We start from the raw sequence: 22,506 nt of genomic DNA on the forward strand, positions 1-22,506 counted from the left end.
CAAAAGGATACTGGACACCATGCAGGCACCCATGTGTTGTCTGATAGTCTATGTTGTGTTTCAGTGGCATGACGTGGCACCAGGTGTGTTTCAACATGCCAGGAGCCATCAGAGAAGTGCTGGTGGCCTGGAAGCAGGATGCTCTTGTCAGTGACTGATGTCAAAAGGATACTGGACACCATGCAGGCACCCATGTGTTGTCTGATAGTCTGTGTTGTGTTTCAGTGGCATGTTGGGCACCAGGTGTGTTTCAAAATGCCAGGAGCCATCAGAGAAGTGCTGGTGGCCTAGGAGCAGGATGCTCTATCAGTGACTGATGTCAAAAGGATACTGGACACCATGCAGGCACCCATGTGTTGTCTGATAGTCTATGTTGTGTTTCAGTGGCATGACGTGGCACCAGGTGTGTTTCAACATGCCAGGAGCCATCAGAGAAGTGCTGGTGGCCTGGGAGCAGGATGCTCTATCAGTGACTGATGTCAAAAGGATACTGGACACCATGCAGGCACCCATGTGTTGTCTGATAGTCTGTGTTGTGTTTTAGTGGCATGACATGGCACCAGGTGTGTTTCAACATGCCAGGAGCCATCAGAGAAGTGCTGGTGGCCTGGGAGCAGGATGCTCTATCAGTGACTGATGTCAAAAGGATACTGGACACCATGCAGGCACCCATGTGTTGTCTGCCTGTTTGTGCTGCCACGTGGCTTTGTAGCTATATGCAGGTCAGTATTTTAAGGTTAACAAATTCAAAATGTTTGGTTTTTTTTTACAATAGTCTCACATTTCTAAATAACTGCTTAACCGTATATCACAACAGGGTAGACACAGATGGAGCGGAGCTATATCTGCTGTCTTAGCTTCAGAATGTTCCTACACTCAGTACACATCATATCTCTCTTACTATGTCTGCAGTGGAGTGTTAAAGTGAGCACTGGCCCGGCAGTTGTGAGATGTGCTCTTTGATCATTTTTTTTTTTTTAATCACAAGCCATTTTTAATTTATTGCCTGATTTGTGATGTTTACGGAAAAGGAGTGATGAGTGAAGTCTGCTGTGACTGTGATGCAAAAAGTTTGTTATTTTCTGGATAGCCATCATATTTTATGTTTACTTTGATATCTTTTTCAGATTACTATAGGTTATCTGACTTAGACCTGGTCCTGTGCGGGCATGTTAAGAGAGCGTTTATTGTGATTAAAAAACAATTTTGTCATAGAAGTAGAGTACTTTATATCATTAGTTATAGCTTTGTTATAGTAATCCATTTCTTCTGTTCAAGGTTTCCCCCCAAGACGCTCTTTTGAAACCGATCAACATGGTTCAGCAGTTTCTTAAGGTTCTCACAAACGAGGAACATACCAAGCAAAATAACTACAATGAAAGGTAGAGTGGGGTTACAACAAATAATTTAAAAACACTCAAACAATATAATTTTGTTTGTCTTAGTTCCAGAAAGTTGGGAATATTTACCTACATCTTTGATTTGTTTAAGCAGTTTAATGTCATATTAAATGTGTCTTATGAGAGATAGCGTTCTATATGTAAGGTTTATTTTACAGGGCTGCTCTGATGGTTCAAATCATACGGAAAATGCAGTTTGATGTCCACACACCGACCCTGTCTAAGATTAAAGCAATGGGGCTATCTCACAGGTACGTTATTTTATGATTTGTATGTTATAGAGATTAGTACTTAAGAGCAATACCGGATTTACCACTAGCCCTCAAGCAAAGGGGGACACAGCTTACTGTACATAAACAATGTTTTAGAAGAAAAATTAAATAATTCACCATGATAGCGGGTGACAATAGTGATGTTCCCATGATCTCGGGAAATGTTCACGATTTTGCCGTATTGCGGGGAAGTTCCACCTCGGGCGGGGGCCGCTCGTGTAGTGTTGTTTATTTAACTTAAACTGGCAGCTCTAATTTTGGATAAAACAGAAAATAATAAAACCCATTAAAAAATAAATTTAAAATCATCAAGTTTCTCTAGTTTTTTAAATTGTAAAACCTACTCAAGATTGCCTTTCTTTAACACCCCAACCTACTTATGTCAACATTTCATATCAATCTATTTCTGTAAAAATCCTACAGCAGGATAAATTATCAGTGTTATCTTTTGTCGCTCCTGGTCTCTAATTTTCAACTAACTCATAACCCTCCCTTTCCAAAAAAAAAATACATTTAAATATGAAATTGGCCTTAGCTATATTATGGCTTTAGCTAAAATATGTAATAGTACTGTGAACTAGTAAAGTGTTTAGTATAGTTTATCCTCAATCTCTAAAAAATTAACATAAAGGTTAGGATTTGTTCGTCTCACGGCACAGAGAAGTAAGGTATAGAAGAAACATTCTATGGTGCACTCAAGGGGTGTCTAGCACTAATCTCTGGTGTCTAGGGCAAAGTCCAAAACCCCCTCACCCTCATGCACTCACACTCTTGGTGGAGAAAGACCCTGTGCGATATGAATTTCCATACAGTTCTCGCCACACAAGTTCTTCCTTGCTCGTCACAAGTATATTTCCGACACAACATACTAGAGCTGAAAGTGCACGTCCGATAAGCGAGTTTCCTCTGTATCTCACTTCTCTGTGGTCATAGTAACATGGAAAAATTTCGGACACACATCATAGCATTCCTAGACCACACATTTGTCGTCTTAAGTCAGTTGTTGATGAATATGATCTGATTACAGTGATGAATATCATATGATTACAGTATCATCTCCAAGCAGCCGGTGTCGGAGCAGCTAGAGTCAGTCTGGCTGACCGTGCTGAGGCAAGGTTGGGTCGGAATTGAAGCCACTCACACTCTAGAGAGTCTGTACAACACTGGTGGGCCTCAGTGGTTCGTCACCAACCTCGTAAAGGTCTGATCCGATGTTGGCTGTATAGTGATTAAGTCTGTATCTGTGCCAGAGGCAATTTGTTAAGAGCATTTTCAAACCCTTTAAAGTGGTTTCAATCCTTCAATTGTTTGAGGATGTGCTACAGATTGAAGCAGTCACTTTCACACTTAATTTTGGGAAGCTAAACGATTTCTTGATGACTGACCATATGTATTTGCACTTGACATAATTTTAAGTAGTACTTACCACTACCAGATTGAATATGATTACTTTGTAGATTAACTAATTCTTATCGATTGAAAAATTATTTTTGCAAACTTTTTAAGCAATTCAAATCTGAAAATTGATGGTTTAATCAAAAGCAATGTCAATTTTTGACCCAGGTTTTTTTGTCTTTGGGCTATCTAACAAAAAGTCTGTTCTAAATTTAGAAGACAAGGAGTTAGAGGCCGTTCCTCTCCAAAAAAAAATATAAAAAAATTTAAACAACGTAAAACACACTAAATACAAGAATAATAAACTGTTTCTGGAAGAGAAATTATTTAAACAGATCTAGGTAAACTCCTTGGAGTACTAAAGTACTAAATATCAGATAATAACAGACCACATTAAACACTCACTAGTTTTCAGCTTCCTTGGGACTTCAGCAATGCTTATTAGAAATTACTCTAATTGGATTTATTTTATTATTTTATTAAGAAAAGTCAAAAAGGTAGAAACAAAATAATTACAGCATCAACTATCAGTGTCTGTTGCTTCCTTGAGTCGAATAATCAATCAATTTGTTTCCAGGTCATTGAGTCCAGTCTATTATTATCTCAGTCAAAACTACCTTTAGGTTACTAAACTAGGCTAATTAGTTTTAAAGTAAATTTATATAAGTTACACAAAATATTAATGTACATCTTAAATTCAAAACTATGCTAGATTATTGAATATAACAAATAATTATTGATGCTATCTAATTATAACCGTTATTTATTGTGTGTAAAGCAGAAATAAAGACTAATAAACAAAACAACTGTGTTTTCAGTTGTTACTGTGATGCACAACCTCTCCTGAGTGATCTTGAACTTTGCCCAACTTCTCCAAATGCATCCAAAAGGGGGTTTCTTTCTAGGTCATTACAGTAGACTCCCCCTTATCCAGACGCCTTTTAACGGGACATCAGTTTAACCCGACTACACTCAGCGGAAATTACACCTCTTTAACCGGACAATTTTTATCAGCACATCGGTTTTAAATAGATCGGCAGGATTTTAACCGGAATAGATCGGCAGGAAGTGGGTAGTATAGAAACAACTGTTCTCGTGGGAAAGATTTGAGACCAGTGATCACATGTCTAAATACAATACTATCCTAAATTTACGTAAAATATTTGGGTTAGTTTTCAAGTGGCTTATACAGTAAACATTTAAACGGTCCGTTTGAACGAGTTTTTGGCGTCAGTTCAACCGGAAAAAACCATTATCCGGACTGGCCTCGGTCCCGAGAAGTCCAGATAAGAGGGAGTCTACTGTATTTGTTTTTCAACCCTTAGGTTTGGGTCAATTATAAATGTTGGGCTAGTTAAGTTTTGATGTATTGAAAAATAACTTGACAGTAACTTAACAATGTGTGGTTGGATGCAGGAAATGATGAAGTTGAGGTACAAAGACGAGTTGGACCGAGCCGTGGATCTTCTCATGGGCCTCTTCCATCTGGACATTGAGAGTTGCACATTGTGTCTTCTGCAACAGGTGCTTCCTCAATATCTGCACAACAGGCCGCAGTAAGTTCACTTGAGGCCACAAACTGTTTTTCCATGCAGTAGTATAAAGTGTTGTTGTTACCTTTATATTGTAACATTTATAGAGCAAAAATAAAAGTAATAGGTAAATTAGGTGATAGATACACACCTTGCCTCTTTTCCGATTTAGTTATTTATTAGGTCTCTCCCATCTTCTCACACTCCTCCATAATTCCTCTATACTACATCATCGATCCACTTCTAGGCTCTCCTTTCTTTCTGTCTGCACAATCACGTTTAACGGTTTTTTGTATGTTAGATCACTATTAACTTAATTATTCTATGAATTCTCTCTTCTCTCTTGTTTCAAGCTTGGTATTTTTGTTATATTCTTTGTTCTCCCTTTTAATCAGTATTCAATTCCCATCTGTTTTCTTTTTACCAAACTGTCTCCAACCTTGTTTTTCTCTTAATATTCCTTAAATATATCTCTTTTCTTCAACCTTTATTCTGCTCCATTCCCTTTCCAGAGCATTCTGATTCCATCTACCATACTTCTGCCCTATGTAACAAACAGTTAATATTTTAGCTGGTGTTAAAAAATTTTCTTTCATTTGCAATGTCTTTCATCTTTCATGTCGTGTCACACTATGAATGGACTGCTTTATCATCTTTTAGCTAGTGATACAAAATGTATTATTATTATTATTATCTTTCAATTTGGCATTGATTGAAATCTTTGAAACTTATGTACTATGATCACACCTTAATGTTTTTTAGCTTGCTTCGAACAATGTTATTAGCTTTCATCAGTAATCTCACTGCAAATGTGATTTGACATAAGTTAACCTTTTTATATTCCTCTAACTTTTCTCCTCTAGACACCCATGTCAGGCCAAGGGAAATAGTCCCTTTATAAAATTTAGGCGGTTCGAGGGAAAGAACCCCCACCAGTATTTTTTGGTGAATGTATGTTGCAGCTGATAGACGTCTTGAAAAACCTCAGCTGATGAGCTATTTTTTTAAAGGTAGGAACAAGTGGAGAGGATAGATTTCCTCCCATAAAACCGCATAAATCTTGTGAACAGAGTATAGTCAGTGACCACGATGTTTCATTCTCTGTTGACCAATGTTACTGTCCTGTTTTGCAGAAGTGAAGAGTTAGTAGAACCTCAATCATCTTCACTGGCCAAGCTGTGTGCCTATTGCATATTCGCCACATCTATCTTCAGTGGATCGGACACCTCTAACTCTCGCAAGCGCTCACGTGCTCACATGGAAACTGAGGTTTGTTTTGTCCAGTGAATGAATGAATCCATTGAGCAGATAATCCATGTACCCACCGAATGCTGTCAATTACTGATTTCTGTCTAATCAAATCAAATCAAATCAATTTATTGACACAAATAACGTTACATTGGGTGCTTATAGCAGTAACTGGTGTCTTGTCAATTACATAAATCTTAATAATAAAATACAATGGAAAAAACATTTTACATAAAACATAGAAGATTACAATAACAATAAAAATGTACAATGACTATCCCAAGGAGGTGTCTGCTAAAAAGTCTGAGATGGAATAATAAACCTTATCCAGTAGAATTTCTTTAATTTTAACTTTAAAAACATTTACTGCCAATTGTTTAAATTTATTCGGCAAATGGTTGTACAGCTTCAGGCCTGTATAAAAAGGACATTTTTCAAATTTTGTTGTCCGATGGATTGGGTAACTGTAAAGGTTCTTGTTCCTAGTGTTGTATTTATTTTTTATTAAGAACTTTTCAAAATCTTTTTTATTTTCATGGACATAATTAAGGCTTTCATAAATGAACAGGCTGGGGAAAGTTAATATGGACTGATTTTTGAAATGTTTTTTACAGGAAGCCCTAAATTTAGCGTTTGCCATATTTCTAATGAATCTTTTTTGCATTGAAAATATCTTTTTACTATTTTTTGAATTTCCCCATAAGGTAATGCCATACCTCAAAATCGATTCTACATGGGAAAAATAAACTATTCTGATAACATTTTTTGATGCACACTGAGAAAGAACTGAAAAAGCAAAAAAGAATGATCTTAATTTTTTTAACAAATAATCAATATGTTCCTTCCAATTTAGTTTTTGGTCAATGAACACTCCGAGAAATTTTTGTTGTGAAATATCTGTCATGTTTGACTTTTGAAAAAATAAGACGTTTGTTTTATCACTGTTTAGTGCCAGGCCATTAGCTGTAAACCATTCACGGAGATCTTCCAAAGTTTTGTTAACTGAAATTTGCACTTCCGACATTGAGTTGCCTTTCACAAAAGCAGTGGTATCATCTGCAAAAAGTATTAATTCTGAAAGAATTTTTTGGGGCAAGTCATTGATATAGATGATGAATAATAAAGGCCCCAGAATTGAGCCTTGAGGAATTCCACATTCTAAATTTATCCAGTCTGAATAGTACTTTATTCCCTTTTTTATGATGAGAGTTCTTTGTTTACGGTTTGCCAAATATGATCTAAACCATTTAAGAATGTTACCTGTTATTCCAATTTTACTAAGTTTGTGAATTAGAAGTTCATGATTGACACAGTCAAATGCCTTAGACAAATCACAGAAAACACCAGCTGCATACTGCGATTCATCCAAGGCCAACATGGTTTTGTTAACAAAATTAGATAGAGCTGTTTGAGTGTTCATGTTTTTTCTGAAGCCAAATTGTGAAAGAAAGAATTATTTTCAAGAAATCTACTTAGGTTATCACACATAACCTTTTCAAAAATTTTTGATATGTTTGAGAGTAATGTGATTGGTCGATAATTATTTATGTTTACTTTTGATCCCTTCTTAAAAACTGGAATGACATTACCATATTTAAGTTTTTCTGGGAAAACACCACTGCTAATGGATGCTTTTATGATGTTACTCAATGCCGGTGCCAGTATTAATGAATTTTGCTTCAATAACTGGACAGGTATTCCATCCCAGCCTGTAGAAGGTTTATTTTTCAGACCTTTTATTATTTTGCTAATGTAATCATCAGAAAAATTCTCAATATAAAAATCTGAATAGTTATAAGATGGATATTCTTTCATGGTTTCTATTACATTTATCTTCGGAATATTCAATTCATTTACAATGTTTTTAAAATGGTTATTGAAATATTGTGACACTTCCCTAGGGTCATCAATCCTGGTATTACCAATTTCTAGCTCTATACAAGTTTGATTGTTACTCTCTAAACCTAGCTGTCTCCTTGCTACAGACCAAGTAGCCTTTACCTTATTGTCAGACACTTTAATGAAATTGCTGTTGGCCTGCCGCTTAGCTGCTTTGACAACCTTGTTAAAAGTGGTTTTGTATCTCTTAACATCTATATAAATAAAATTAGAGTTTTGTCTGTACATTGCTTAGAATAATGAACTTTTTGGTTATTTTTACATTTCATAGGTCAGAGAAACCGAATCAAACCTTATCTCAATTTCTGTCTGTCTGTCTGTCTGTCTGTCTGTCTGTCTATCTGTCATTCTCTTGGTAACGCTAAAATACGCACTTTATTACAACTACTCCTCAATAACTATAGCACTGTCCCGCCTGAAACTTATTTTCCAAATACTATACATATATGAGATGGTTTTAGACGTATTTCATCGAATATGAGACAGTTAGATATTTAACAGTAAACCCTTGAAAATCAAGTTTTTGTCGATTTTTGACGTGGAATTTCTGGAAGCCCATGTTAACCTTATGAGAAATGAAATTATTGAATCTTAACAGCTGTTTCAATTAAACAAGTTGGTTCTGTTCTGTGATGTTCAATAGCATTAAAGTTACAAGGATTACCAACAGGGTGCAGCACTAGCACTATTATTTCTTTTACATTTATGACAACAGCTAATTTGCAACCTGGAGGCGAGTGAGCGTAGCGAACGAGCTAACCTGAAGGCAAGTGAGCGTAGCGAACGAGCTAACCTGAAGGAAAGTGAGCGCAGCGAACGAGCTCCAACATACAGGTGAGTGAGCGTAGCGAACGAACTTCAACCAGGACGTGATTGAGCCATGCAAACGAGATCAGATAGTAAAAATAAAAGTAAGCCTACCGTTATAGGATCGACCGGCAGACACAGAGGTAATTTAACCTTTTATTGATTGTCATACCGATCCGGAACAACAAAAAACAACATAAAATGAAGCTATGTATAATAGTTTGGCCAGCATATCTTAAAATATGCAAACCAACTGCTGTTCGTTATATAAGAAGGTTTCAACTGAATATTATAAGATCCCCGTGCGTAGAACGGGTACACAGCTAGTAATTCTTAAAATCAATGTTACCACTTTTTTTAGCCAACATATGTAATAGTCTTTTCTTTTTTGCAGATATTTTTAAGCCAGGTGTTATCCACATTTTATTACACTTACTTGAATTACTAGAATTTATTTTAACAGATTTTAATGGGAAAGATTGATCAAATTTTAACAGGAGCTCTCTAAGAAAATTATTATAAATATCATCAGCGGTCTAGTACACCGACTTTTCAACCAAGCTATAAACTGAAAATAAACATAGTATATTTTCTTTCACATCAATTATCACAGTAACAAACACTTGGAGCAGAAATAGAATTTTATACTGTAGCGCACTGAGTGCCTTATTCAACTATGTTCTTTGTTAGTAATAAATCACCTCACCATTCCACTTGGCTGAGATTGCACAATCATCTGTTTGCAGAAATGCTGTGCTGGCATTTTCTTATTGTAACTGTTTCGCCCATTGTGTTACCTGTTGCTGATATTCATAGGCCAGGTGAAGATAGTAATTTGAGTTTTATTTCATAAAAAATATAGGCTATTCATATTTCTTTGTTTATTATGAAAATGAAATAAAATAATCCATTTTCAATTGACCCAAATAATAAATTAAGTCAGCTAGAGGGACACTAAATTAGCGTTACACTTCTTAATTGTTACTTTAAAGGTAACGGAAGCTGTTACTCAGCATTTCTACACCCAGATGTTTCCTGCATGTCTGGTTCAATCTTCAAAGTCAGTGATTTTAAATAATTTTGACAAAGATAAATATGTTTACACTTGATTAAGCAACCAACGTGATGAAGAAAATCATAAGTTTAAGGGGATTGAGGAGCTTGTATTTAGTGTACTGTTACCTGTTATAGGACCTGGACGAGTTGTGTCCGGCAAGTAAGATCCTCAGACTAGATTCATCTCTAATGTTTCTCTCCTGTGGTACTAGCGAGACATCCTCCCCTCCACTGCAGGTAAAAAAAGCTGCATTCACTAACAGGTGCCGCATGAATCCAAATTTATAAGCAACTCCAGTTCAAAATTGTGTACAATTTTTAAATGGATAGCTGGGTGTTGGGTTTGCCTACAAACCATAAAATCGCCAGATCCATCCTGAGAACATTCAACCGCTTTTTCATGGTTAAAACTCTATCCTTGTTTAATGGGTATTTAAAATGGTCCTGGATACAAAAAAGCTATTTTAGCTATTAACAAAACTATTATCTCACCCACTATACACAAATCTTTTAAAAAGTGTGACGCAAAATTCTAGGGGGGGAATAAACTAGTATTCACCTAAGTCAGGCTAGGCCTACCCCTAGAACCGGCCACACTCAAATTTCTTCCCCGGAGTGCTCAGAAGGAGCCGAGAAAAATCCAGGGGTCGATACGAAGTTGTCACGGCTTTGACTGATCAATTTATTAAAATTTAATCGAAGGCTCAGAGCTCTAAAAGCGCTCAGGAAATCCTGCAGACGCTCAGTTGGAGTTATATCATCCCAGCCTTCGTAAAAATGTTTTGGAGAATTTTGCCTAACTTTTGGAATGACTCTGTAGGGCCGACGAGCATTCAATCCTAGCCAATGTGATGTAAATACTCGTATTAAACTGTAAACTATCTGGCTAAAGTCGTTGGTAAATAATATAAAATCGAATATAAGGTAAAAATAATTCCTACCGAGTCGTCGGGGCCTAATTAATATAATTGGACGGAGAATTTATCGTGATACGTTTAAAATAGATTTAATATTAATATTCGTGACTGTTTGATTGTTCAAATCAGCCTACTCCCAAGACTAGGTTCTCTCGCCCGCCAAAGACGGGGTTTAGAACGCAGACGACTAGTCTCGGGGCATTAAAACGACGAACTAATTAGAATAAACGTACGTAATAATCATTCGTAGAAATCGTAATTTTGAAACTAATTGGTTTAAATCAAACCAAACGATAATCACCGCTAGTCACTGGCAAGCAGGAACTGGCGGGTCGAGACTCGAGTTAGCGGAAACTAAGTTATTAAAATGTAGTTATTGAAAATCGAATTAGGAAACGGTAATCGGGTAAGTTCTGGTGTTCATTTATTCGTAGTACGTTTTTACCCCCCTTAAAATTTGGTACCTTACAAAAGTAAAGACTAATTATTTTTTAAGCAAATTTTACAAATATTTACCTTCAAATACGTTGCTTGGTGTGTCTGAATCTTATAAATCTAGTGTAGTGTACCCTTAGTTTTTACATTAATGATGGAAATATACCAGATTCTAAGGATTGTGTGGTGGATAGAATGGACAGCAGGCTTACTGATAAAAATAGTTGACAGTACATATACACACTAAAAAATAAAATGGTTGCAATTTAGAATAATTGGATTATTTAGCTCTTTCTTTAGTTATAAAAAGTGCAATGCCTATGTTAAGAAATCATCCTGGGAATATATGAATTTTGGATAGTTCCCTCGGCGGCCATAGGTAGTGAAGGCGCTACTATCGCTAGTGTGCGACCAAGTCAACTGACTGAGTGAGACAAAGAATCGGCATAGAGAGAGAGAGATAGAGATGCGGCCGCTGCACAAGCACATCCTAGCAGCGGCTGGGCGAAGCTCATTTTGGTGGCGAAATTTGAGTCTGACTATTCCCTATAATTATTTCATTTCTTGTTATTGAGTCTTTGTTAAACAACAGGAACCAGCTAACAAAAACAAATACAAGTCCCAGCGCTTGTCACTTACAAAGATTGACTTCGTATCAATGTTTGCATTAACATTTAATTAAGGTTTCAAACATAAAATTAGGATATTTATTTGTAAATTACACTCGAAACAATGGTCTTGTTGTTATTACACTGTTACAACAAAATCTGCCCATTAAACATTTTCTGCTAATCTAAATAGTTGTACTCAGTCATGTGTTACTTTGGAACAGTCAAATTCTACTGGAGTTTATTATAAAACTCATGTTATTTACTGTCCGTAGGAACCTCTAGCGTCAGCTCTGCGTGAAGTGTTCAAGGCGTTGTCTGTGATCGCAGAACGAACAGCTCACGTTTCACAACAGACCCATTTTGTGTTCCGTTTCCTTGAGTATGTCGTCCGCTGTGGCAAAGACAGGGCGCGAGCTGTCTTGCAGGGAATGCCCAACACGTTGGTGAGTGTCGTAAAAAACTTTTTACATTTTAGCGAATTTCCCTATAGGGAAGTAGCTATTACCGTAGGTCTCATGGTAAGACCTAGGCCCGGGACCGATTTACTTTTTCATTTTGATGTCCCCAGAGGCCAAAAACACCATTCGTTCAAATTTTTATATATGTATATATATATATCTATATTCTTGAGGAGATCTTGATAGAGTTTATGATGAATGAAACATGACACATTGCAAATTTTCGTTTAATACAAACGTTTTCAAGCAAAGAGAATGAAAAATGTAAAGATGAACAAAACAAATAAATATGAAGTGTTTACAAATAGTTGAATTTTGAGAACATATGATTGAGTACAGATCAAAGAAAATAATAAAATTAAAAATTCAGCTGAGTTGAATCACTTTTTTACTATCTTAAATTTAAACCAGAGGGGAACTTTGTTTTCAGTACCAACTGGTGAGCCAATTCAGAATTTCTTAAAACCAGGGGCCCATTTCATAATAAACTACAAGTTACAAGTTACAACTTGTAACTTGTAATTTCCATTTGATTTGCATTGGGCGATCAGCTGATTTACTAATAATTGGACGAAACGAAGTTGAGGACTCATACTCGACTTAGAGAAATTGTATGCGTTTTTTTGTTAAAGAAAGGCTTCTTTATTACAGATTTAAAAAATCTGATTCTTGTACCACAGACTTATTATTGTGTGTAGTTCTTAATAAACTATATTCAAATAAATTTCGGTAACCTTTTCGATTTAACTTAACTCGATAAAGTTAGTTATTTGACATGGTTTTTTTCACTTTTAGTTGTTCATTTGACTAGCGAAATCAACCGTCGTCAGCCCCAGCCGTCGAGCCGTCAGACAGAAACTTCAATTCAATTCAAGTCAAGAGCTTGAATTTTGTTTAGTGATGTGTTTTTAGTAATATTATTTACTTAATTGCCTTGATTTAAACTTGTTATTAATAAAAGCATTTTTCATGCGTTACATTAAGTTTACATCTCTAAATTCTTTAACTTAGGCTACTCTACGATTGAAACTGTGCTTGATTGATTGATTGATTGATTCTGTAGGGGCGGACCTTGTCCTATTGCACGTCAGCCACTGATGGGCTTTTTGCGCTCCCCACATGGTACTTCAGAGTCCGTCAAACCTGAGTTGCTTAATGAACTCAAGCATCCTGTCAATGAGCTCCTCCTGAGGAAGGTGTCTGCCCCTTGTCATTACACCAAGAGTACTGTCCCTTACCTCATTCAGAGCTGTGCAGTCGTAGAGTAGGTGATCAGCAGTCTCCTCTGATTGCCCACATTTCCTACACGCAGTGTCACCATTGTGGATCCTCAAGCGATGCAGGTGTAATTTCAGAAAGCCATGTCCAGTGACCATTCCTGTGATCTGTCTGAGTCGCCTCCTGTCCAAGCGTAGGGCATTGGAGGCGACCGTCTGGGAAGGAGAGAAGAGGGTGAGCTTACTTACCCTATGGTGCTGAAGCCTAACCCATCTTTTCCTGTGTTCCTCCTGAGCCCATGCCATGACTGAGTGACATGCATGCCCACGAGAGATTCCACAGAAAGGCTGTGGTCCCACGAAGTCTGAGGCTGACGCGACATTTGCTAGCCTGTCAGCCACCTCATTCCCTTCTATCCCTGAGTGCCCAGGAACCCAACAGAGCGTTACCTTGTTGCGCCTGCCCAGGTCACATACCGCAGAAAGGCAGTCCCAGACCACCTTAGAATTAAATTCATAGGAATCAAGCGCTTTGAGCGCAGCCTGGCTGTCTGTGAAAATGGAAATGTTAATGTCCCTGAAGCCTAGCCTCAGGTTTTCCCTAGCACATACCATAATCGCAGTCATTTCGGCCTGGAACACAGTTGGGTGAGTGCCCATAGGAAGACAAATGTCCACCCCGTTCTGCACTCCATGAATTCCAGCCCCAGTCCCACTTCTTACCTTAGAACCATCAGTATACCATTCAAGGTCGCCTTGTGGAAGAGGATTCCCACCGGACATCCACTCATCCCTGGACGGAAGGAGGACAGTGAATGGTCTGGCGAAGAAGAATCGAGTCGGCATGTGATCCGAGGGCATGTCCATTACCTCCCCTCTTACCTGCTGAGTGATCCGAGAGTGACCTCGGGATCCTCCAACATCCAACCAAAGGTTTTCACACTGGAGTCTGTAGGCAGTCCTCCTCGCAGTGACCTTGACATGCAGGTCAATCGGAGTGAGGTTGAGAAGGCAGTCCAGTGAGGCTCCCGGACAGCTGCTCATTGCGCCCGTGATGATGAGACAGGCGAGTCTTTGGACGGCAGCCAGATCTCTCACCGCCGACACTGAGTCCATCTTGGGCCACCACACGAGTGAGCCGTATGTCATGGCGGGCCTTACCACGGAGACAAATAGCCAGTGCATGAGCGCCGGCTTGAGCCCCCAGGTTCCTCCCACCATGCGTCTGCAGGCCATGAGTGACCACTTACCTCGATCAATGACCTTTTGGAGTTGTGGCCCCCATTGCAGCTTTCGGTCCAATACCACCCCCAGGTACTTTACCTGATTCTGCATTTCAAGCACTGTGTCTTGTAGTCTCAGAGGTCCAATGCCATTTAGATCGCGCCTCCTCGTGAAGGGGATAACCGCCACTTTGGAGGGGTTGATAGAAAGGCCTACCTCAGTGCACCATTGTCCAACTGACCTCAAGGCTGTGTTCATGAGGTCGGAGACCGTGTTGTTGAATTTACCCATAACTAGTATCACAATGTCGTCCGCGTATCCTTGAACGAATACACCACTATCACTGAGAGATCTAATTAAGTCGTCCACAACAAGGTTCCAGAGAAGAGGAGAGAGTACACCCCCCTGTGGACACCCTCGTGTGGTCCTGGCCTCCAGAACCTCATTGTGAAGAGAGAGTCTTACCTTCCTCCTCTTAAGTAGAGACTCTACCCACCTGCACACCACCTCATGGAATCCACGAGCTCTGGCAGCATTGATTACAGCCTGGGTTTCAGTGTTGTCAAAGGCGCCCTGGATGTCAAGGAACGCCCCAAGGGCAATCTCCTTGAACTCAAACGCCTTGTCGATTCTGCTTACCAGGTGATGTAGGGCAGAGTCACAGGATCTTCCTGGGGTATAGGCGTGCTGGTTTCTATGTAGGGGATTGACTCTGAGGACTGTGTCCCCCACATACCTCAGCACCAGTTTCTCTAAGGTCTTCAACAGGAATGAGGACAGAGAGATGGGACGGAAGGACTTGGGATCCGTGTAACTTGCCTTACCAGGTTTTGGGATGAAAACCACCCTTGAGATGCTCCAGGCCGGGGGAATGTGTCCCAGGGCCAAGCTGGCCCTGAACAACTTACTCATTGCCGGAAGTAATATATCGATACCTTGCTGGAGACAGACAGGTCTTACCTCGTCAGGTCCAGGTGATTTGTATGGGATGAGTGACCCTATGGCCCATCTCACACGACTATGTGTCACAATGTGGCACGCAACCCTCCACCGAGTGTTGTTTGCCCTTGCGACAGCTTGTTCCTCATCCTCCGGCACCAATGGCTCGCTTGGGATGATGCAGCCAGGGAAGTGGGTGGCCGCCATGAGCTTTAGCACTTCCTTAGGTTCATACAGCATATCTCCCCCAGGCTCCTTGAGGGGGCCTAGCTTGGAGGAGCTGTCCTTTGTTAGGACAGTGTATATCCTAGATGTATCTCTAACACTTTCTAGCTTGCTACAGAAATGTTTCCAGGAGAGCCTTTTGGCCCTCCTTACAGCCATGTTATATTGGGTTAGCAATCTATGATAGCCATCCCAATTATTTGTCCTCTTCGCCCACCTGAACTGAGACCTGACTCTCTTTTTCAGGCTGGTAAGCTCTGTGGTCCACCAACTCACTTTACCCTGCTTCCTCACCGTTAGCGGGCAGCTCTCGTCAAAGGACGTGACAATGGCCTCGCCTAAGCTCCCAGAGGCAAGGTCTAGCGTGTTGGTGTCTCTGACCCAAGGGAACTGTGTGTCAAAGCATTCAATGCGCTCTTTAAGAGTTGATCTGTACATATCCCAATCTGCCTTTCTGGGATTCCTGAACTCAATCTTTTCCAAGGAAAAGTTACCAATGTTGAACATGATATGTCTGTGGTCAGAGAGGGAAGGTTCCTGGGATACCCTCCAATCCAGAATTCTGTTACTGATCCCCACGTTGGTTATAGTAAGATCTATTACAGATTCCCCAACCCTGCTATGAAAAGTTGGTTCTGAACCGACATTAGCAATCATTAGACCATTAGAGGCTAAGTATTCAAGAAGTGCCTTACCTCTTGCGTTATTGTCCCTACAACCCCAAGCAGTGTTGTGGGAGTTGGAGTCGCAGCCCAGCACGAGGTCGACGCCGGTCCTGGCCGAGTGCTCGACCAGCTTCCTAACTTCCTCTTGCGGAGGCTGCGTGGGCTCATCTTGCGGCATGTATGCTGAAGCAAGTAGTAGACGCCGTCCGGACTCCCTGCATTTGGTCTCTACCGTTGTGATGTCTCTGGAACAAAATTCCAGAACCGGCACACAAATGGTGTCATTGCTAGTCCAAATGCAGGTTCTAGGATTCCGGACCTGAGCCGAGAATACCTGGCCCCTAGAGACCCCCATTCCCGTTATATTGCCGTCTCTAACCCAGGGTTCCTGGATAAGGGCAAAGTCAAAAGCCCCACCCGCAGTACTCGCACAGAGTACCGCAGTGGCAGCTTTACTGTGCTGTAGGTTCGCCTGCAGTATTCGGATCGTCATCAGGAGCACCTGAAAGAACCTTGAGTTGAACCCTTGTTATACCCAAGAAAATCCTCCAGCCCCTGTCCCTCAGGAACTTGGCACTCCCGCAGTCAATTGCCAGAACCAGAGTTTGGTGTTCCGCCTCTCGCTTGCAACTGACCACTCTCCAGTCTCTGGTTGACAGTCCAGGATTCAGCTTCTGGACAAACTCAAAGATTTCTTTAGGATCTTTCCTGGCCAGGATCCAGTCGGTACGGAGAAGGACCTTGGTTGTACGCAGGAGATCTTTATGATCCCCCACAATCACACTCGGCCCCCCCACGCCCACCGGACCCAGACCAACAGCCACCTCCTTGAGCCAATCTCTGGTCTCCTCGTTTCCGCACAAGACTGCGAGGGCACCTTTGTCCTTGTAGGTTTTCAGGATCTGCTGAGGAGTGGCGGCCATAATAACCATCTCAAACAGTTTCTCCTGTAACAGGCAAAATTGTTCATCAGTGAACCTATCGTCAGGATAATTCTCCGGAACAATCGCCATCTTCCAGCCCGAGAGTTGGTCCTTGAAGGTCAAGTCCTTGCTGGCATCGCCCTCTGCAGCGCTCCTTGGCGGCGGGGGTGGGACATCCCACCTTCTCGGCCGCTTTGGAGTCTGCTGAGTCTGATGCTGCTGCGGTGGACCTGAAACTCTGCGCATAGGAGAAATACCAGAGCCCTCTCCTCCAGCAGGACTGGGAGTTTCAGCCTGCCTTTTCCTCTTGGGCTTGTTGACAAACCCTTTGGATTTTTTGTACTCAGCTTTTGAAAGCCAAGTACCCTCAGCCTCCTTCCTTGCCCTGACCTGTGTCCTCCACACACTAGGGGGTAAAGATGGCCGTTGTCTTCTCTCCTGTTCTGGAACAGTTGCACATGCCTGGGTCTCTACGCACAGATCCGGTGTTGCCACCTCAGAGGTAGAGCCCAGGGTTAGATTTGAATGGGCGCTTGAGTCAGCCACACTACCCGCCAAAGCCCTGTGTGCTTCCTCAAGCATTTGAACGTCGTCGATACTTTGGTTTTGTGGAGATCTAGCAGTGAGGGAGCTCCTGGCAAAAGCCTCTTTGCCCCCCTCCACCTTCGTCTCTGAAACAGTGCCTGATAATTTGCCCTCCCCAGAATCCATGGGCAAGCCCTCCAAGATGGAGGGGTGGGATTCACGCCTAGGCGCTGACCCACCTGGGGTATTTTCCGTAGTTTGATTAGCAGACATCTTAGCTTCTGAAACAATACCAGGTTAGCAGTTTGAGGACCGTACCGTGTTCCATACACTCCGCTCATCAATACTTACTCCAGCACCGCTGCACACATACCAGAACTGGAGGGCAGTGCAGCAGCCTTACCGTGATCCATTCACTCCGCCTGCTGCTCAATTGACACTGAGCCCGGACCGGTGTCCATCACCTCGGCCTCAGGTCATACTAGTGTCGCTGCTCCCCGACCCTAGGGCAGACATTCACTCTGCCACCATAGATCCGCTGCCTTTAGTGATAACAGTGGCACCCCATGTAGGCTGTGACTAAAGGACACAGTACAGATTAACTGACTCACAGCGGTCTTGAGGGAAGGGTGCCACAAGGGCCCACATCCCCCCTGAGGGGCTTACGCTTACCTCTCGCCACCGAAACTGTGCTTAAGTTGGCCACTACTAGGGGTTAAGATCATTACACTAAAACATCAAGATGAGACTTCTTACTAACTGTAAACATCTATTCTCAGATATTATTCTTCTGATATTAGGTTTCACTAATCCTAAAGACAACCCAGTTGTCAGTGTCAGTTGAACTGGACCATCATTTTTCCAGATCAAGGTACTAAGTTTACCGATACTCTAAATAGTCTTAACTTAATTAGGGCCTAGGTCAGGTTTTAACCACTCTCAAACATAGATTCAGTACAAAGTACAATACTTTGTGAGCTTGAGAACTTTCCCCTTTCCGTAGTAGCCTATGAAATTTAGTCTGAAATGGTGTTTATCTTCTTTATATTTCAGTTTATTGACTCTTAAATGAAGGCTAATCTATGTTCACTAGGCCTTAGTTTCCCATAGAAGTTCCATGAAGTTAAAAAGGTAAACGTTAAGCTTGGCCTCTAACTTAGAGGCCCAGACTGGGCTATGCTCTAGCATAGGGGCTTAGTTAAATTAGGCAACAAATTAATTTTAGATAGGCTTTCCTAGGCCATGGCATTTTGTTTTTTAAATGAGTGGCATCCTTTAACCGATTTTAACTTAAGTATTAAGTTAAGTTAGGGTTAAACCCCTAAGATTTTAACAGCCCACTTCCGTTAAAATGAGGGGTTGTAACTTAAGTTAGGTTGGTCAAACAGATTAAACTTAATTTAGTATTGAGACAGAGAGCATTTTAAATGGGAGTAAGTTAGCATACCGGTATACGCCTGTAGACACCAGTCGGGAGGCCTAATCAATTAGAACTGTCAAATAACTCAAAGCAATGGGAGCTTTTTTCAATTTCGACATCATCAGTGGCACCAAGAGAAAATGCCTTTTTAGAGGGACAGTACCTACGTAGTGAGTGAGTGTATAAACAAAATTGATATTCAAAAAGGCCTCATAAAACTATTCTCATGTTGACAAATAAGTTAAATTTTGATTTAGGCCTAACTTAATGTTTTTGTCGAACGCTTGACAACCAACTTGAGCTAAATAAGTAGGCCTACTCAACATGCTCTGTAAAACTTGGTGTTGGTTACTTTAGATATTTGTAGCCTATTTGGAATTAAGACTTTACTTCAGTCAGGTTTTAAGTTAGTCGAATGCTTGACAACTAATTTAGGTAACTTAGTCTCACAAAAATTGAAGGTTGAGTACAATAAACTAACTTTAAGCTTGAACTTTTTTTAGTAGATACAGTGTAGATTAAAAACTTGATAAGGTAAGTTTGGCCTGTTAAGTTATAGGCCTAACTTAGGCCTAGGCTGGCCTATGTTCTGGGGGTTAGTTAAGCAACAAACTAATTTCTAGATAGACCTAGGCATTTAGCCTAAATGAACAGATACGCGTCCGGTAACCGTACGTGGATTAGACGTCCGGCAGTTGCTGTTGTAACATAACTGAATAACCAAATTTGCTGGTAATGAAAACATCAAATGAAGGTTAAATTCTGTTCATAAAATAAAATAATAAACACTCTCAAATTCTAACAAAAAATAAACAGTTAAGGAGAAATGGCACCCTAAGCAAATTCTTTGACAAAAAGTTAGTGTCACCGATGGGGTTCGATCTAGATAACTCTTGTATAACAGCAGAGTACTCTATCCACTACACTACGATCACCGATGGCTGCATATCGTATCGTTAAGATATTGGTGTTCCGGGCCCCCACAACCCGGTGACGTCACTGCCAGACGCCTAATCCACGTTCAGTTACCGGACGCAAATACCGTACTCTGCGTTTTAAATGAGTGGCCAACATAGTTTTAGTGACCACCTTTGAACCGATTAGTAGAATTATAAACCCAAAATTTTAACAGCCCCTTTCAGTCCAAATAAAGGAGAAGTAGGCCTTTGGTTATTTTGATGCACAACGCTAACCGCTAACTTAGGCCAGCAACACACAACTTTGACACTCACACAGGCCTATTGCAACTCAAAATCATATGGGGGTGTATAGGTTAGGTAGGTAGTTTATTAATGAAAATTGATATCCATGAAGGTCTACAAAAAAATAATCCTCATAACGCTTGACAACTAACTTACAAAGTGTTGCTGGTTAAGCTTACTTAGGATTTTTGTAGCCCAAGTATTTGGAATGAACAGTTTACTTCATTGTTATTATGTACGTTGATATGGATATGACTTAAGCTAACATAAAAGTCCTTTAAAAGCTCATCTGAAAAATGTATGTTAAAAAACTTCTTTAACACGTTGGGTGCTGATGACGGGAATTCCCGCAATTGCTTAACATTGAAATAAATGCAACTTTTATGTTCAAACATGTCGACAGCACGAATAGTGTTAAGCATTGCACTATTAAATTTACGGAATGATATACGTCTAATAACATTTAAATTAAAACATTTAGGCCTATTTATGTTAATACTGCTCACATGGGGGTAAATAAATTATAGGCTACATTAAAGTTTATCTCTCTATGTTCTAGCTCAGTAGGAGTGATGATCTTTTTCAATTGGACACTCCAATTATCATCAGTTCCAATACAATTCAAATGTCAAGAATCTTGAATGCCGTCATAAAGTTATTTAACTTAGGTTACAGTCTTGTGAGTTAACAGTATAACGTAGGCCTAACCGTAAATATATGTTTTAAGTGTTTTTATACATATCTTTTATTGACTTTCCATAATTTTATATTAGGTTACCATACGACACTTGATATAGGCCGGCCACAGTCGGCGAGCTAACAATAGTTTACCAGCTATGCTCTTGTGTGTCCGTAACATAGCTAGCTTAAGCTATTATCATAGAAGATGTAAGACCATAAGCTGATTAAAACCCAGAGTAATTTGATAATTATAGCTCACAAAAGTTGTCCTGGAAACCTACTAACTTAAAAAAGGTGACAATGGTAAAAAATTTAATTTACTAAGTTAGAGGATCTGAGCAAACGGAGCCGTGCGCAACACTAGCTGACCGATAAATTAAATTAAATGGCGATCACAGAACTTAAACATGCCTTTCTCAACCATCCATTTTCAGCCAATTAGTATCTTCCGCTACATGCAAGATAAGATCAGTGAATAGGTTTTTTAACATGAGAAAATTATTGAATGCATCGCCAGATGACTGAAGTTAGTGACCCTGCTATAATGATAGTGCGAAAAGTGCAGAAATAGGCTAGAGAATTTACAAATTGTCGTGAAAATTTTAATAGGTAGGCCACATATGAATGTAAAATTTATACATTCCATAACACATTTCCACACTTTTATCTCACTCATTGCATTAATGCCTGTAGTCATCTGGTGATGGATGTCGGTGTCAGATATGTTTCTTACTTCAAAAACTGCATTACCTACTGTACAAAATTGAACGTGGCGGTAGATGCGAAGGTTTTAAAAAGTTTTATAATCACAGTGAAGCATACATGGCAGCTACAGAGCTAAAAATTGTGTCACTCTGTTTACAAATTATCCCAGTTAGCGGCAAGGCAGTACCTAATTGCGACTTACTAGCAAAGTACAGATACATGTTTACACAAAAACTGCTTTTCAAAGGAATCACCCTTATAGCCTACCAACTTTGTTTTTAACATGGTTTTGGTTGCAGTAGGCTAAAAAAATGTCAAGTAAGTAACTTTAAAGATTAGAACTCATAAACGATCACTTTTACGATTATCCTCATGAAGTACAATACTGTAACCCTGGGCTACAGCATTTCTCTGGTAGGCTCCAGGAAGAAGTTAAGCAAATGTGAAACATATTATGAACAAACACATTAAGAAACAGTTGCTCATTAATTTTAGGGATTGCAAATAAGCTTTTAACATAAGTAACATGGTAATACATTAGCTTGTGAATTCTATAAAGTGTTACCCATAAACTGGTTTGTTGGTTTTTAAGTCTTTGTTTTCGTATGTTTTAAGTCCGCGTTAAGACACAATTTTTTGGTGTGAGATATCCCATGACCAAAGTGACTTAACAAAAATTTAGGATCGATTTGTTCACCTATGCGACATGCTCTTTCCAATGAGACAAAAACCAAGGATCAAAAATGGCGG

General features: G+C 39.9%; 1 protein-coding gene across 1 annotated transcript in view; it reads left to right on the forward strand.

The window, feature by feature from the left end:
- The window catches only part of LOC128989134 (mediator of RNA polymerase II transcription subunit 24), a 54,535-nt gene that overhangs the window by 16,401 nt on the left and 15,628 nt on the right, over positions 1–22,506 (forward strand). The window contains exons 29-39 of the mRNA XM_054411001.1: positions 65–150; positions 226–243; positions 385–513; positions 545–722; positions 1,279–1,382; positions 1,559–1,651; positions 2,723–2,873; positions 4,484–4,623; positions 5,733–5,868; positions 9,745–9,846; positions 11,845–12,015. Of these exons, the coding sequence (XP_054266976.1) occupies positions 65–150; positions 226–243; positions 385–513; positions 545–722; positions 1,279–1,382; positions 1,559–1,651; positions 2,723–2,873; positions 4,484–4,623; positions 5,733–5,868; positions 9,745–9,846; positions 11,845–12,015 (1,308 nt within the window). The remainder of the gene's footprint in view (positions 1–64; positions 151–225; positions 244–384; positions 514–544; positions 723–1,278; positions 1,383–1,558; positions 1,652–2,722; positions 2,874–4,483; positions 4,624–5,732; positions 5,869–9,744; positions 9,847–11,844; positions 12,016–22,506) is intronic.

Source organism: Macrosteles quadrilineatus, unplaced genomic scaffold (genome assembly GCF_028750875.1).
Source record: "Macrosteles quadrilineatus isolate MER2022 unplaced genomic scaffold, UCM_ALF_1.0 Scaffold_3__2_contigs__length_128488019, whole genome shotgun sequence".
In the NCBI taxonomy this organism is placed as follows: Eukaryota; Metazoa; Arthropoda; class Insecta; order Hemiptera; family Cicadellidae; genus Macrosteles; species Macrosteles quadrilineatus.